The sequence below is a fragment of the Convolutriloba macropyga genome, chromosome 14, assembly GCF_964194025.1.
Source record: "Convolutriloba macropyga chromosome 14, txConMacr16.3, whole genome shotgun sequence".
In the NCBI taxonomy this organism is placed as follows: Eukaryota; Metazoa; Xenacoelomorpha; order Acoela; family Convolutidae; genus Convolutriloba; species Convolutriloba macropyga.
Genome location: NC_134481.1, coordinates 44,813,984 through 44,828,939, shown reverse-complemented (window position 1 = coordinate 44,828,939; position 14,956 = coordinate 44,813,984). Strand labels below are relative to the sequence as shown.

The window sequence follows — 14,956 nt, the reverse complement described above, 5'->3', positions numbered from 1 at the left end:
ATATGAGTTGTAAATAGGCTCAATATTGTATATAAGGAAAAATTTTTTAATTGAATTTTTTAGAATAGTTCCTAGAATTGTTTTAAGTGTGGTCTCAGACAAATGTGAATACATATTCATTTTATCTTTTAACAATTTGTAAAACAGTTTTAACCTGACGATGAACGTAAAGTTCGAAAACGCTTTAAATATTGGAAGTATTTTTAATTTGACAAATCGGCTTCTTTCACATTATTTTTTTTACTTCTTTACAAATAGTCAAATATAAAAGGTAAAAATTTTTTTGTTTAATACACTTCTCGATATTCAAAAATTTTTTTGACAAGTGTAGACCGGATGATGTTTTAGGGGTATGCGAGCGAATGTACAAGGTTTCAAAATTCAAATCTCTGCTTTTCTATTAACTGACTATTCTTTTCTGGATACCATTGAATTTTAGTTCTGATAAGATGTGACAAAACATTTCCATCAAGTACCTCTCAAAGTTATTGCTAGGAGCTGATTTCTTCCTTGTGCCAATTGGCTTTATGCCTATCGACGTTTTTTGCTTGGCTTTCGAATTTCAAAAGACAGGCAACATGATTTCTAGGTATTTGAAATCAGTCTAGTTTTCTCCATTTTTAATCAACTTTTCTAACGGCTTTATATATATATATATATATATATATATACATGTACGTATCATTATATGGAACATGTGGTTACGATAAAATAACAGAGGGTACTTAATTATCATTACACATCATGTTGTAAGGGATCAAAGCTACGCAAATTTAAGATTATGTAGGTACCAGTCGGTTTTTCATACCAATGTGAGCTAATTTTTCTATCATCCTTTACGTTTATGTTTAATTTATCAGCTGTATCAAGTTATGAGTCAGTTTTGCATGAGTGGTTACTTCCATGTTTGGTGAGAAAAAGAATTTTGGGCAAAACCTGGTGCATTTATGTGTTAACGAATCGGTTTTGTGGTGTTTATCGCCACTGAGACTAACGGACTTCTCCTCGATTTGAGCAAACTAGCTACAGTTATCCCAAGATCCGCCATGAAAAGTTTGCTAAAGCCTGCGTTGACAAATGTTCATTTCAAATGTAATGGGATATGGTATGTACAATCATATGGTCTTTCTAAGGGTGCATCACTGGCTGTAATACCAGCAAGCCTGTGGATGGAATCGTTTGAGGCTTCACTACAAAAAAGAGAGCTCAGTGAAAATATTTCCAGATCCGACCAAAACGGGAAGTGCAAAGACTGTAACCAGAGAGTGACTTTCCGAAGAAGAGGAAAAGAATGTGAGTCAAGCAAAAACTCTTTTCATGCAAGACGCTTAAAGATATCGAATGAGGAATACGCCAACATGCAGGATGTTGTTTGGGTTTGTACTCATTGCAGCAACCAACAGACAGTGGGGCGTTATGAAGAGATGAAATTGTTTAGAAGGTATGTGGATGACATTATCTGCACGGTTCTTGGTGACCCGGACTAGTTTTCAAAATTTGCAAATTCATTACAGAGCAACCTGCAATTTACCTTAGAAAAAGTTAACATGGAAGGGGATTTGGCGTTTCTTGACGCTAACGTAAATGTGAGCAGCAAAAGTAATATCACGTGCCAATGGTGTCAAAGACCAACTGACACTGGAATAATACTAAATTTTCGGATCTGTGCACCGCTTCAGCATAAGAAAAATGTGATTCAAGGGACGGTTGATGGGGTTTTTAATGCTACCTCTAATTGGCTGGCCTTCGATCAGGCTCTTGAAAAGAACAAAACTTGCTGGACCAAAAATCAATATCCAGAGGAATGGCCTTCAAAAATAGTGAACCAGACTCAAGGAAAGATAATAAGTGGCGGTAAAGACCAATTGAAAACAGGACCAAAAGAGCATTAAAAAGCAGGACTAGATCTTATGATCAGCCAACTATTTTTCAACAATACAGAGGCAACCTTACTCAAAACATTGCAAGCAAATTGAAGAAACTATGCGAATTGCAAGTGGTTTTTAAAACGCGGAAATTAAGATCATGCCTCCCTACCCTGAAATCATCTTTCGATAGAGACCTGAAATCCCACGTGGTATATGAGATTAAATGTAATGGATGCAGATCCATCTATGTTTGGCAAGCAAGCCGGCATGTTACCACAAGGCTAACTGAACATCAAAAGAAGGATTCACAGGTGGCTCAACATCTTGTTGAATGTCGTGGCACCAAGAATGATATTGAATGGAAAATTCTGGAAGCCTGTAGAAAAAATAATGATTATCGAAGCTATATACATCAGCAAGCTCAAGCCGGCACTAGACACACGCGATGAATTTAGGGGGCGGAAACTTAAGTTAAAATGTTTGTTCAAGTTATAATATTGAATAGATGAGAATACATAGGGCAAACAACATTTTGTGCATGACAAAATGAAATTTGCAAAACCACCACAAGAGGGATACTTAAGTTTAGGGCAAATTCGGAATAATCCTAAAACACAAGAACATGGCCAAAATCGGAAAGTCCGGAGTAGGAATGTTTCTAAATGAATTTATAACAGATGTAAATATGAGTTGTAAATACGCTCAATATTGTATATAAGGAAAAATTTTTTAATTGAATTTTTTAGAATAGTTCCTAGAATTGTTTTAAGTGTGGTCTCAGACAAATGTGAATACATATTCATTTTATCTTTTAACAATTTGTAAAACAGTTTTAACCTGACGATGAACGTAAAGTTCGAAAACGCTTTAAATATTGGAAGTATTTTTAATTTGACAAATCGGCTTCTTTCACATTATTTTTTTTACTTCTTTACAAATAGTCAAATATAAAAGGTAAAAATTTTTTTGTTTAATACACTTCTCGATATTCAAAAATTTTTTTGACAAGTGTAGACCGGATGATGTTTTAGGGGTATGCGAGCGAATGTACAATGTTTCAAAATTCAAATCTCTGCTTTTCTATTAACTGACTATTCTTTTCTGGCTACCATTGAATTTTAGTTCTGATAAGATGTGACAAAACATTTCCATCAAGTACCTCTCAAAGTTATTGCTAGGAGCTGATTTCTTCCTTGTGCCAATTGGCTTTATGCCTATCGACGTTTTTTGCTTGGCTTTCGAATTTCAAAAGACAGGCAACATGATTTCTAGGTATTTGAAATCAGTCTAGTTTTCTCCATTTTTAATCAACTTTTCTAACGGCTTTATATATATATATATATATATATATATACATGTACGTATCATTATATGGAACATGTGGTTACGATAAAATAACAGAGGGTACTTAATTATCATTACACATCATGTTGTAAGGGATCAAAGCTACGCAAATTTAAGATTATGTAGGTACCAGTCGGTTTTTCATACCAATGAGAGCTAATTTTTCTATCATCCTTTACGTTTATGTTTAATTTATCAGCTGTATCAAGTTATGAGTCAGTTTTGCATGAGTGGTTACTTCCATGTTTGGTGAGAAAAAGAATTTTGGGCAAAACCTGGTGGACTGCGATCCTCAAATATAGCACAGCTTCTGCATTTATGTGTTAACGAATCGGTTTTGTGGTGTTTATCGCCACTGAGACCAACGGACTTCTCCTCGATTTGAGCAAACTAGCTACAGTTATCCCAAGATCCGCCATGAAAAGTTTGCTAAAGCCTGCGTTGACAAATGTTCATTTCAAATGTAATGGGATATGGTATGTACAATCATATGGTCTTTCTAAGGGTGCATCACTGGCTGTAATACCAGCAAGCGTGTGGATGGAATCGTTTGAGGCTTCACTACAAAAAAGAGAGCTCAGTGAAAATATTTCCAGATCTGACCAAAACGGGAAGTGCAAAGACTGTAACCAGAGAGTGACTTTCCGAAGAAGAGGAAAAGAATGTGAGTCAAGCAAAAACTCTTTTCATGCAAGACGCTTAAAGATATCGAATGAGGAATACGCCAACATGCAGGATGTTGTTTGGGTTTGTACTCATTGCAGCAACCAACAGACATTGGGGCGTTATGAAGAGATGAAATTGTTTAGAAGGTATGTGGATGACATTATCTGCACGGTTCTTGGTGACCCGGACTAGTTTTCAAAATTTGCAAATTCATTACAGAGCAACCTGCAATTTACCTTAGAAAAAGTTAACATGAAAGGGGATTTGGCGTTTCTTGACGCTAACGTAAATGTGAGCAGCAAAAGTAATATCACGTGCCAATGGTATCAAAGACCAACTGACACTGGAATAATACTAAATTTTCGGATCTGTGCACCGCTTCAGCATAAGAAAAATGTGATTCAAGGGACGGTTGATGGGGTTTTTAATGCTACCTCTAATTGGCTGGCCTTCGATCAGGCTCTTGAAAAGAACAAAACTTGCTGGACCAAAAATCAATATCCAGAGGAATGGCCTTCAAAAATAGTGAACCAGACTCAAGGAAAGATAATAAGTGGCGGTAAAGACCAATTGAAAACAGGACCAAAAGAGCATTAAAAAGCAGGACTAGATCTTATGATCAGCCAACTATTTTTCAACAATACAGAGGCAACCTTACTCAAAACATTGCAAGCAAATTGAAGAAACTATGCGAATTGCAAGTGGTTTTTAAAACGCGGAAATTAAGATCATGCCTCCCTACCCTGAAATCATCTTTCGATAGAGACCTGAAATCCCACGTGGTATATGAGATTAAATGTAATGGATGCAGATCCATCTATGTTTGGCAAGCAAGCCGGCATGTTACCACAAGGCTAACTGAACATCAAAAGAAGGATTCACAGGTGGCTCAACATCTTGTTGAATGTCGTGGCACCAAGAATGATATTGAATGGAAAATTCTGGAAGCCTGTAGAAAAAATAATGATTATCGAAGCTATATACATCAGCAAGCTCAAGCCGGCACTAGACACACGCGATGAATTTAGGGGGGCGGAAACTTAAGTTAAAATGTTTGTTCAAGTTATAATATTGACTAGATGAGAATACATAGGGCAAACAACATTTTGTGCATGACAAAATGAAATTTGCAAAACCACCACAAGAGGGATACTTAAGTTTAGGGCAAATTCGGAATAATCCTAAAATACAAGAACATGGCCAAAATCGGAAAGTCCGGAGTAGGAGTGTTTCTAAATGAATTTATAACAGATGTAAATATGAGTTGTAAATACGCTCAATATTGTATATAAGGAAAAATTTTTTAATTGAATTTTTTAGAATAGTTCCTAGAATTGTTTTAAGTGTGGTCTCAGACAAATGTGAATACATATTCATTTTATCTTTTAACAATTTGTAAAACAGTTTTAACCTGACGATGAACGTAAAGTTCGAAAACGCTTTAAATATTGGAAGTATTTTTAATTTGACAAATCGGCTTCTTTCACATTATTTTTTTTACTTCTTTACAAATAGTCAAATATAAAAGGTAAAAATTTTTTTGTTTAATACACTTCTCGATATTCAAAAATTTTTTTGACAAGTGTAGACCGGATGATGTTTTAGGGGTATGCGAGCGAATGTACAAGGTTTCAAAATTCAAATCTCTGCTTTTCTATTAACTGACTATTCTTTTCTGGATACCATTGAATTTTAGTTCTGATAAGATGTGACAAAACATTTCCATCAAGTACCTCTCAAAGTTATTGCTAGGAGCTGATTTCTTCCTTGTGCCAATTGGCTTTATGCCTATCGACGTTTTTTGCTTGGCTTTCGAATTTCAAAAGACAGGCAACATGATTTCTAGGTATTTGAAATCAGTCTAGTTTTCTCCATTTTTAATCAACTTTTCTAACGGCTTTATATATATATATATATATATATATATATATATATATATATATATACATGTACGTATCATTATATGGAACATGTGGTTACGATAAAATAACAGAGGGTACTTAATTATCATTACACATCATGTTGTAAGGGATCAAAGCTACGCAAATTTAAGATTATGTAGGTACCAGTCGGTTTTTCATACCAATGAGAGCTAATTTTTCTATCATCCTTTACGTTTATGTTTAATTTATCAGCTGTATCAAGTTATGAGTCAGTTTTGCATGAGTGGTTACTTCCATGTTTGGTGAGAAAAAGAATTTTGGGCAAAACCTGGTGGACTGCGATCCTCAAATATAGCACAGCTTCTGCATTTATGTGTTAACGAATCGGTTTTGTGGTGTTTATCGCCACTGAGACTAACGGACTTCTCCTCGATTTGAGCAAACTAGCTACAGTTATCCCAAGATCCGCCATGAAAAGTTTGCTAAAGCCTGCGTTGACAAATGTTCATTTCAAATGTAATGGGATATGGTATGTACAATCATATGGTCTTTCTAAGGGTGCATCACTGGCTGTAATACCAGCAAGCGTGTGGATGGAATCGTTTGAGGCTTCACTACAAAAAAGAGAGCTCAGTGAAAATATTTCCAGATCCGACCAAAACGGGAAGTGCAAAGACTGTAACCAGAGAGTGACTTTCCGAAGAAGAGGAAAAGAATGTGAGTCAAGCAAAAACTCTTTTCATGCAAGACGCTTAAAGATATCGAATGAGGAATACGCCAACATGCAGGATGTTGTTTGGGTTTGTACTCATTGCAGCAACCAACAGACAGTGGGGCGTTATGAAGAGATGAAATTGTTTAGAAGGTATGTGGATGACATTATCTGCACGGTTCTTGGTGACCCGGACTAGTTTTCAAAATTTGCAAATTCATTACAGAGCAACCTGCAATTTACCTTAGAAAAAGTTAACATGAAAGGGGATTTGGCGTTTCTTGACGCTAACGTAAATGTGAGCAGCAAAAGTAATATCACGTGCCAATGGTATCAAAGACCAACTGACACTGGAATAATACTAAATTTTCGGATCTGTGCACCGCTTCAGCATAAGAAAAATGTGATTCAAGGGACGGTTCATGGGGTTTTTAATGCTACCTCTAATTGGCTGGCCTTCGATCAGGCTCTTGAAAAGAACAAAACTTGCTGGACCAAAAATCAATATCCAGAGGAATGGCCTTCAAAAATAGTGAACCAGACTCAAGGAAAGATAATAAGTGGCGGTAAAGACCAATTGAAAACAGGACCAAAAGAGCATTAAAAAGCAGGACTAGATCTTATGATCAGCCAACTATTTTTCAACAATACAGAGGCAACCTTACTCAAAACATTGCAAGCAAATTGAAGAAACTATGCGAATTGCAAGTGGTTTTTAAAACGCGGAAATTAAGATCATGCCTCCCTACCCTGAAATCATCTTTCGATAGAGACCTGAAATCCCACGTGGTATATGAGATTAAATGTAATGGATGCAGATCCATCTATGTTTGGCAAGCAAGCCGGCATGTTACCACAAGGCTAACTGAACATCAAAAGAAGGATTCACAGGTGGCTCAACATCTTGTTGAATGTCGTGGCACCAAGAATGATATTGAATGGAAAATTCTGGAAGCCTGTAGAAAAAATAATGATTATCGAAGCTATATACATCAGCAAGCTCAAGCCGGCACTAGACACACGCGATGAATTTAGGGGGCGGAAACTTAAGTTAAAATGTTTGTTCAAGTTATAATATTGACTAGATGAGAATACATAGGGCAAACAACATTTTGTGCATGACAAAATGAAATTTGCAAAACCACCACAAGAGGGATACTTAAGTTTAGGGCAAATTCGGAATAATCCTAAAATACAAGAACATGGCCAAAATCGGAAATTCCGGAGTAGGAATGTTTCTAAATGAATTTATAACAGATGTAAATATGAGTTGTAAATACGCTCAATATTGTATATAAGGAAAAATTTTTTAATTGAATTTTTTAGAATAGTTCCTAGAATTGTTTTAAGTGTGGTCTCAGACAAATGTGAATACATATTCATTTTATCTTTTAACAATTTGTAAAACAGTTTTAACCTGACGATGAACGTAAAGTTCGAAAACGCTTTAAATATTGGAAGTATTTTTAATTTGACAAATCGGCTTCTTTCACATTATTTTTTTACTTCTTTACAAATAGTCAAATATAAAAGGTAAAAATTTTTTGTTTAATACACTTCTCGATATTCAAAAATTTTTTTGACAAGTGTAGACCGGATGATGTTTTAGGCGTATGCGAGCGAATGTACAAGGTTTCAAAATTCAAATCTCTGCTTTTCTATTAACTGACTATTCTTTTCTGGATACCATTGAATTTTAGTTCTGATAAGATGTGACAAAACATTTCCATCAAGTACCTCTCAAAGTTATTGCTAGGAGCTGATTTCTTCCTTGTGCCAATTGGCTTTATGCCTATCGACGTTTTTTGCTTGGCTTTCGAATTTCAAAAGACAGGCAACATGATTTCTAGGTATTTGAAATCAGTCTAGTTTTCTCCATTTTTAATCAACTTTTCTAACGGCTATATATATATATATATATATATATATATATATATATACATGTACGTATCATTATATGGAACATGTGGTTACGATAAAATAACAGAGGGTACTTAATTATCATTACACATCATGTTGTAAGGGATCAAAGCTACGCAAATTTAAGATTATGTAGGTACCAGTCGGTTTTTCATACCAATGAGAGCTAATTTTTCTATCATCCTTTACGTTTATGTTTAATTTATCAGCTGTATCAAGTTATGAGTCAGTTTTGCATGAGTGGTTACTTCCATGTTTGGTGAGAAAAAGAATTTTGGGCAAAACCTGGTGGACTGCGATCCTCAAATATAGCACAGCTTCTGCATTTATGTGTTAACGAATCGGTTTTGTGGTGTTTATCGCCACTGAGACTAACGGACTTCTCCTCGATTTGAGCAAACTAGCTACAGTTATCCCAAGATCCGCCATGAAAAGTTTGCTAAAGCCTGCGTTGACAAATGTTCATTTCAAATGTAATGGGATATGGTATGTACAATCATATGGTCTTTCTAAGGGTGCATCACTGGCTGTAATACCAGCAAGCGTGTGGATGGAATCGTTTGAGGCTTCACTACAAAAACGAGAGCTCAGTGAAAATATTTCCAGATCCGACCAAAACGGGAAGTGCAAAGACTGTAACCAGAGAGTGACTTTCCGAAGAAGAGGAAAAGAATGTGAGTCAAGCAAAAACTCTTTTCATGCAAGACGCTTAAAGATATCGAATGAGGAATACGCCAACATGCAGGATGTTGTTTGGGTTTGTACTCATTGCAGCAACCAACAGACAGTGGGGCGTTATGAAGAGATGAAATTGTTTAGAAGGTATGTGGATGACATTATCTGCACGGTTCTTGGTGACCCGGACTAGTTTTCAAAATTTGCAAATTCATTACAGAGCAACCTGCAATTTACCTTAGAAAAAGTTAACATGAAAGGGGATTTGGCGTTTCTTGACGCTAACGTAAATGTGAGCAGCAAAAGTAATATCACGTGCCAATGGTATCAAAGACCAACTGACACTGGAATAATACTAAATTTTCGGATCTGTGCACCGCTTCAGCATAAGAAAAATGTGATTCAAGGGACGGTTCATGGGGTTTTTAATGCTACCTCTAATTGGCTGGCCTTCGATCAGGCTCTTGAAAAGAACAAAACTTGCTGGACCAAAAATCAATATCCAGAGGAATGGCCTTCAAAAATAGTGAACCAGACTCAAGGAAAGATAATAAGTGGCGGTAAAGACCAATTGAAAACAGGACCAAAAGAGCATTAAAAAGCAGGACTAGATCTTATGATCAGCCAACTATTTTTCAACAATACAGAGGCAACCTTACTCAAAACATTGCAAGCAAATTGAAGAAACTATGCGAATTGCAAGTGGTTTTTAAAACGCGGAAATTAAGATCATGCCTCCCTACCCTGAAATCATCTTTCGATAGAGACCTGAAATCCCACGTGGTATATGAGATTAAATGTAATGGATGCAGATCCATCTATGTTTGGCAAGCAAGCCGGCATGTTACCACAAGGCTAACTGAACATCAAAAGAAGGATTCACAGGTGGCTCAACATCTTGTTGAATGTCGTGGCACCAAGAATGATATTGAATGGAAAATTCTGGAAGCCTGTAGAAAAAATAATGATTATCGAAGCTATATACATCAGCAAGCTCAAGCCGGCACTAGACACACGCGATTAATTTAGGGGGCGGAAACTTAAGTTAAAATGTTTGTTCAAGTTATAATATTGACTAGATGAGAATACATAGGGCAAACAACATTTTGTGCATGACAAAATGAAATTTGCAAAACCACCACAAGAGGGATACTTAAGTTTAGGGCAAATTCGGAATAATCCTAAAATACAAGAACATGGCCAAAATCGGAAAGTCCGGAGTAGGAATGTTTCTAAATGAATTGATAACAGATGTAAATATGAGTTGTAAATAGGCTAAATATTGTATATATGGAAAAATTTTCGATTGAATTTTTAAGAATAGTTCCTAGAATTGTTTTAAGTGTGGTCTCAGACAAATGTGAATACATATTCATTTTATCTTTTAACAATTTGTAAAACAGTTTTAACCTGACGATGAACGTAAAGTTCGAAAACGCTTTAAATATTGGAAGTATTTTTAATTTGACAAATCGGCTTCTTTCACATTATTTTTTTTACTTCTTTACAAATAGTCAAATATAAAAGGTAAAAATTTTTTGTTTAATACACTTCTCGATATTCAAAAATCTTTCTGACAAGTATAGACCAGATGATGTTTTAGGGGCATGTGAGCGAATGTACAAGGTTTCAAAATTCAAATCTCTGATTTTCTATTAACTGACTACTCTTTTCTGGATACAAGAACATATAGGTGCTTTCCTCTCCACTTGTTATTTATTTTTGTGACTGGGCCGTCTTTACACTGTCTGGAGGGGAACAGCTTGGAGTGCAGCATCCGGCTACTAAGTGCTACTCATCATACCCTATTTTTCGACCTACATCCATCGATGCCGGATGGTGTACACGGCCCTTTTTTTTTATTTTTTTATATAACTCTTTTCTGGATACCATTGAATTTTAGTTCTGATAAGATGTGACAAAACATTTCCATCAAGTACCTCTCAAAGATATTGCTAGGAGCTGATTTCTTCCTTGTGCCAATTGGCTTTATGCCTAGTGACGTTTTTTGCTTGGCTTTCAAATTTCAAAAGACAGTCAACATGATTTCTAGGTATTTGAAATCAGGCTTTCAAGTTTTGAATTGTATCTGATGGTCTGAGACACTCATTAGGTTTGTAACAGCATATATATAATTCTATTTTGAAGCGTTGAATTTCGGTTCTTGAGGTTTCAATAACTTGGCAAGGTTTTGTTGCAAAATATTTTTTGCAACTGCACTTGGTTTGTTTGCCGAAAGCAACAGGCAATAATTATCATCATCGTATGGGGCAAATGTAATGCTTGAATGGATATTATGCGTCAAATCGTTTTCCAAGTGGTAGTTTTAAAATAAGAATGAGACTGTTCCTTGTGGAACACCTCTTTCTACCTTATCTTTTTTTAGAGACGTACGTGTGGAGATTTTGTACGTTAGGACGAAAGCTTTGAATTTTGAGGTCTTAAGTCAATAAACTGTTATCAAGCTGAAACTTCGTCATCAGTCGTCGTTAACAAGGATCTTTTATCTGGATTTAAATCAACCATGCTCAAATTTATTTTGGCATAATATCAAACACCTATAATATTATATTAAATACTTAGTTCTGTACAAATGACTGTAAAAGTTCTAGTTCTCAATTTGGTGACGATTTGGACTAGTTTTCTCCATCTTTAATAAACTTTTCTAAGGGCGTTCTATGCTCACCCACGACTTTGTTCGTTAGCAAGTAGTTATCAGTAATAGGGATATGGACCTCCACTTCCGTCTCGTCGGGCACAGGGATTTGATCCCTTTCTCTGCCCGTGATTGTCAAATTTTTCGCGTACTGCTGACTGGTTTGTTGTATTGAGTTTCAAAATGGTGCCACAGATAACCCAGGTGTTGTTTCTTCAGGCCAGTTTCTTTTTAGCTATCTTAAAAGATTCTATTAAGCTATCTTAAAAATTTTGCGGTGATGAATAGTTAGTGCCCTTGCTTAATTCAGGAGTTTGTAAAAATTTTCAAATTTGAACAACATGTTAAATAAAAAGAATTCATTTCAGGTTTATCTGTTCCTAGACCAAGTCACTAAATTTTATTTTTTTAAATAATGGCACCAAATGCTGCAAAGTATGAGGCAATTAGGCGAGGACGATCCCCAACGAGTTCACCAGAAAAAATTAATAATTTTTCTGATTCGAAAGAATATAAGCGATCACACAGTGTATGCATTGCACCGACGAAAGATGGGAAACAACATGGACGAAATATCGAGAAAATTGTTTTCTCTGACGATGGCAAAGTAAAATTTTATGACGACGGAAGTTTGTCTATTGCTCCGCTTTGGTCGTATCACACGTTCACGGTGCTTGTGGTACTGATTTCTATTCTCGTGTATGAAGCTTTGTTTGTATCCTCTGATGTAAACTCTTCATATAATGTACGAAGGGGTATTTTGGCCGGTGCGAGTGCTTATATATGTTATGGAATTACTCAGAATGATAACGGTCCATTTCATAGACCACACCCTGCATTTTGGAGGTTTGTGTTGTGTGTATCTCTGCTGTATGAGTTAGGGGTTATATTTGTGTTGTTTCAAAATATTGACGATGCTCGATCTTTTGTCTGGGAGCTGGATCCCAATCTTGGAAATCCTTTAGAGGAGCAAAATTATGGACATAGCTGTTCCCTGTGGGACACATCTTTAGACGACCCTTTGGGTAACTTTTGGGAAAAGTGTGATATCTTTATCCTGGCCCATGTGGCCGCATGGTGGGCTAAAATGCTGATTGTCCGATCAGTTTGGCTTTGTTTAATTATGAGTTTCTTGTTTGAGTGCCTTGAATATAGTCTGGAACACCAACTTCCAAATTTTGGTGAATGTTGGTGGGATCATTGGATTCTGGATTTTGTTGTCTGTAATGGTTTGGGTATATGGCTCGGGTGTTTATGCTTGCGATATTTGAACGAAAGAAATTACCACTGGCGAACGTTATGGAGTATTCCTTCTATGAAAGGAAAATTGTCGAGAGTTTTTCTCCAGTTTACGCCTTATTACTGGACCGAATTCCACTGGAACCCGTTTCTGAGTTTCCAGCGATACGTCAGTTTGACGGCTGTTGTATGGTTGTTTTTGATCGCTGAAATCAATTCATTTTACCTGAAGAGCTTGTTCTGGCTGCCAACCGCTCACTATCTTAACGTCATTCGGCTTTGTATCTTGAGCTTTGCTGCTGCCTCTAGCTGTGCCGAGTACTACATGTTTACTACAGACGTTAATTGTGTCAAAATGGGACAACAAGCTTGGGTTTTGGTTGCAATTGTTGCAACTGAAATTCTTGTCATTTTCAAGTTCTCGCGAGATCTCATCACTAAAGTGCCTCCAAACTATGTCATCATTTGCTGGGCGATTATAATTGCGCTTTGGCTAGGCTATGCAGTACATCAATTTGTTGTGCCAGCTATTGCCAAAGTTGTTTCTAGAAGAAGTATTTACTTCAAAGAGGGATCGAAAGCCATCAATACATCAAAATAAACATATCCTACAAAATGCCGGCCCGGTTTCGTTTACAAAGTTGTGGTAGAAGGCTTAAAGGGCTTTATGGTCTCAATGTGTTTCACTGTCATCAATTGTGTCTTTAATTCTTGATTCTTTTCGCATATATTGTACATAGTTTTCCAATGTATAGACTTCTAGAAACTTTCCTGTTCCCGGCTTGCGCCCCCCCATCCCGTGAACAAAATTTTCCTTTTCAATAGCGAGCGTGAACAAACTAATGATAATTTAGCGCTGATAATCGCTTTTATAGCCTGTCTAGAGGTTTGACTCTAAATTCTTATAAATATGTGAAATTGCAAATTGTGATTGTCATATTCGGCCGGGAAAGGAAACAGTTAGGACTTTTATCCATTATCTTGCCTTATCATTAAAGCCTTATAACTATATCATAATCCGGATAATCAAATCATATCTCAGGTGCTCCAAATGCCCAATTGTTAATAAATTTTAAAATATTAAATAGTTGATACAAATTTTTATTAGTTTCTAAATTGGTTGGCTCTTATAACTGTTTTCATTTAATTGAGCTTTTTTCACTAATACTAATTGCTTATTTCGCTTCCGTCACATTCTTCCAATTTGTGATTCTATTTTTTTCTAGTTGAGATGTTTTGTAATGTAACAAAGGTTTCCGTTTATCAATTTGACTGAAGTAGTATAGTCGGTGCAGATGTGGGGGGTAGGTTCGGAGACGCTCCTGATTGGCTGAAATTCTACCAATCCCAGTACAAGGTTTTAGAAAATATTATTCTTTAAGTGAACTAATTTTATTATTGATATAATTATTGCGCGCGTGTGTGTTAATTAAACGAACTTTGTTTAAACAAAAGAAATCATATGAGAGTTTCGTGAGTGTATTTAATTACTCTGAAGGTGTTAAAATTTTATTTAAAGTAATAACAAAAGAGTATGGGTTAAACAAAAGAAATTGAATTAGTGTTCCTCGAGTGGACTTAATTACTCTGAAGGTGTTAAAATTTTATTTAAAGTAATAACAAAAGAAGGAGTATAATTTCGCTCAGATTATGTTTGAAACAGAAATGGGGTTAGATGAATAAAACAAAGAGTGATATGAAATGTTCGAAACCGAGTAAGCTAGTTGCAGATGTTTTATGATAGATTGTACGATATTTTTGTTTGGTACGGATAGATTCATTGTGTCACTTTTAAACCCTGAATACAGTTAAACCCAAATTTTAAATTTGCAAAATGAGAACTTTTCACGAAAGCGTGAACGATTTGGAGGAGTGTTACTGTGAGATCTGTGCACCTTATGGTGTTTGGTTGTGGCTCCCCCTGTTGGAACGATGGTGGTTCAACCCAGCAGTGGGGAGTGTGCTCCATCCAAGAGTGGATATAGAGGAGGGG

At 36.0% G+C, this 14,956-nt stretch overlaps 1 protein-coding gene across 1 annotated transcript; it reads left to right on the top strand.

Annotated features, from left to right (window-relative positions):
• The first annotated feature begins 12,034 nt into the window (after positions 1–12,034).
• Positions 12,035–13,786, top strand: LOC142353000 (phosphatidylserine synthase 2-like). Its single transcript, XM_075405177.1, has one exon. It carries the CDS (start codon positions 12,140–12,142, stop codon positions 13,562–13,564), a length of 1,425 nt encoding a protein of 474 aa, XP_075261292.1. The 5' UTR covers positions 12,035–12,139; the 3' UTR covers positions 13,565–13,786.
• The last annotated feature ends 1,170 nt before the right edge of the window (positions 13,787–14,956 follow it).

Coding starts and splice junctions, on each gene's coding strand:
- LOC142353000 (XM_075405177.1), top strand. CDS start 12,140: ATGGCACCAAATGCTGCAAAGTATGAGGCAATTAGGCGAGGACGATCC.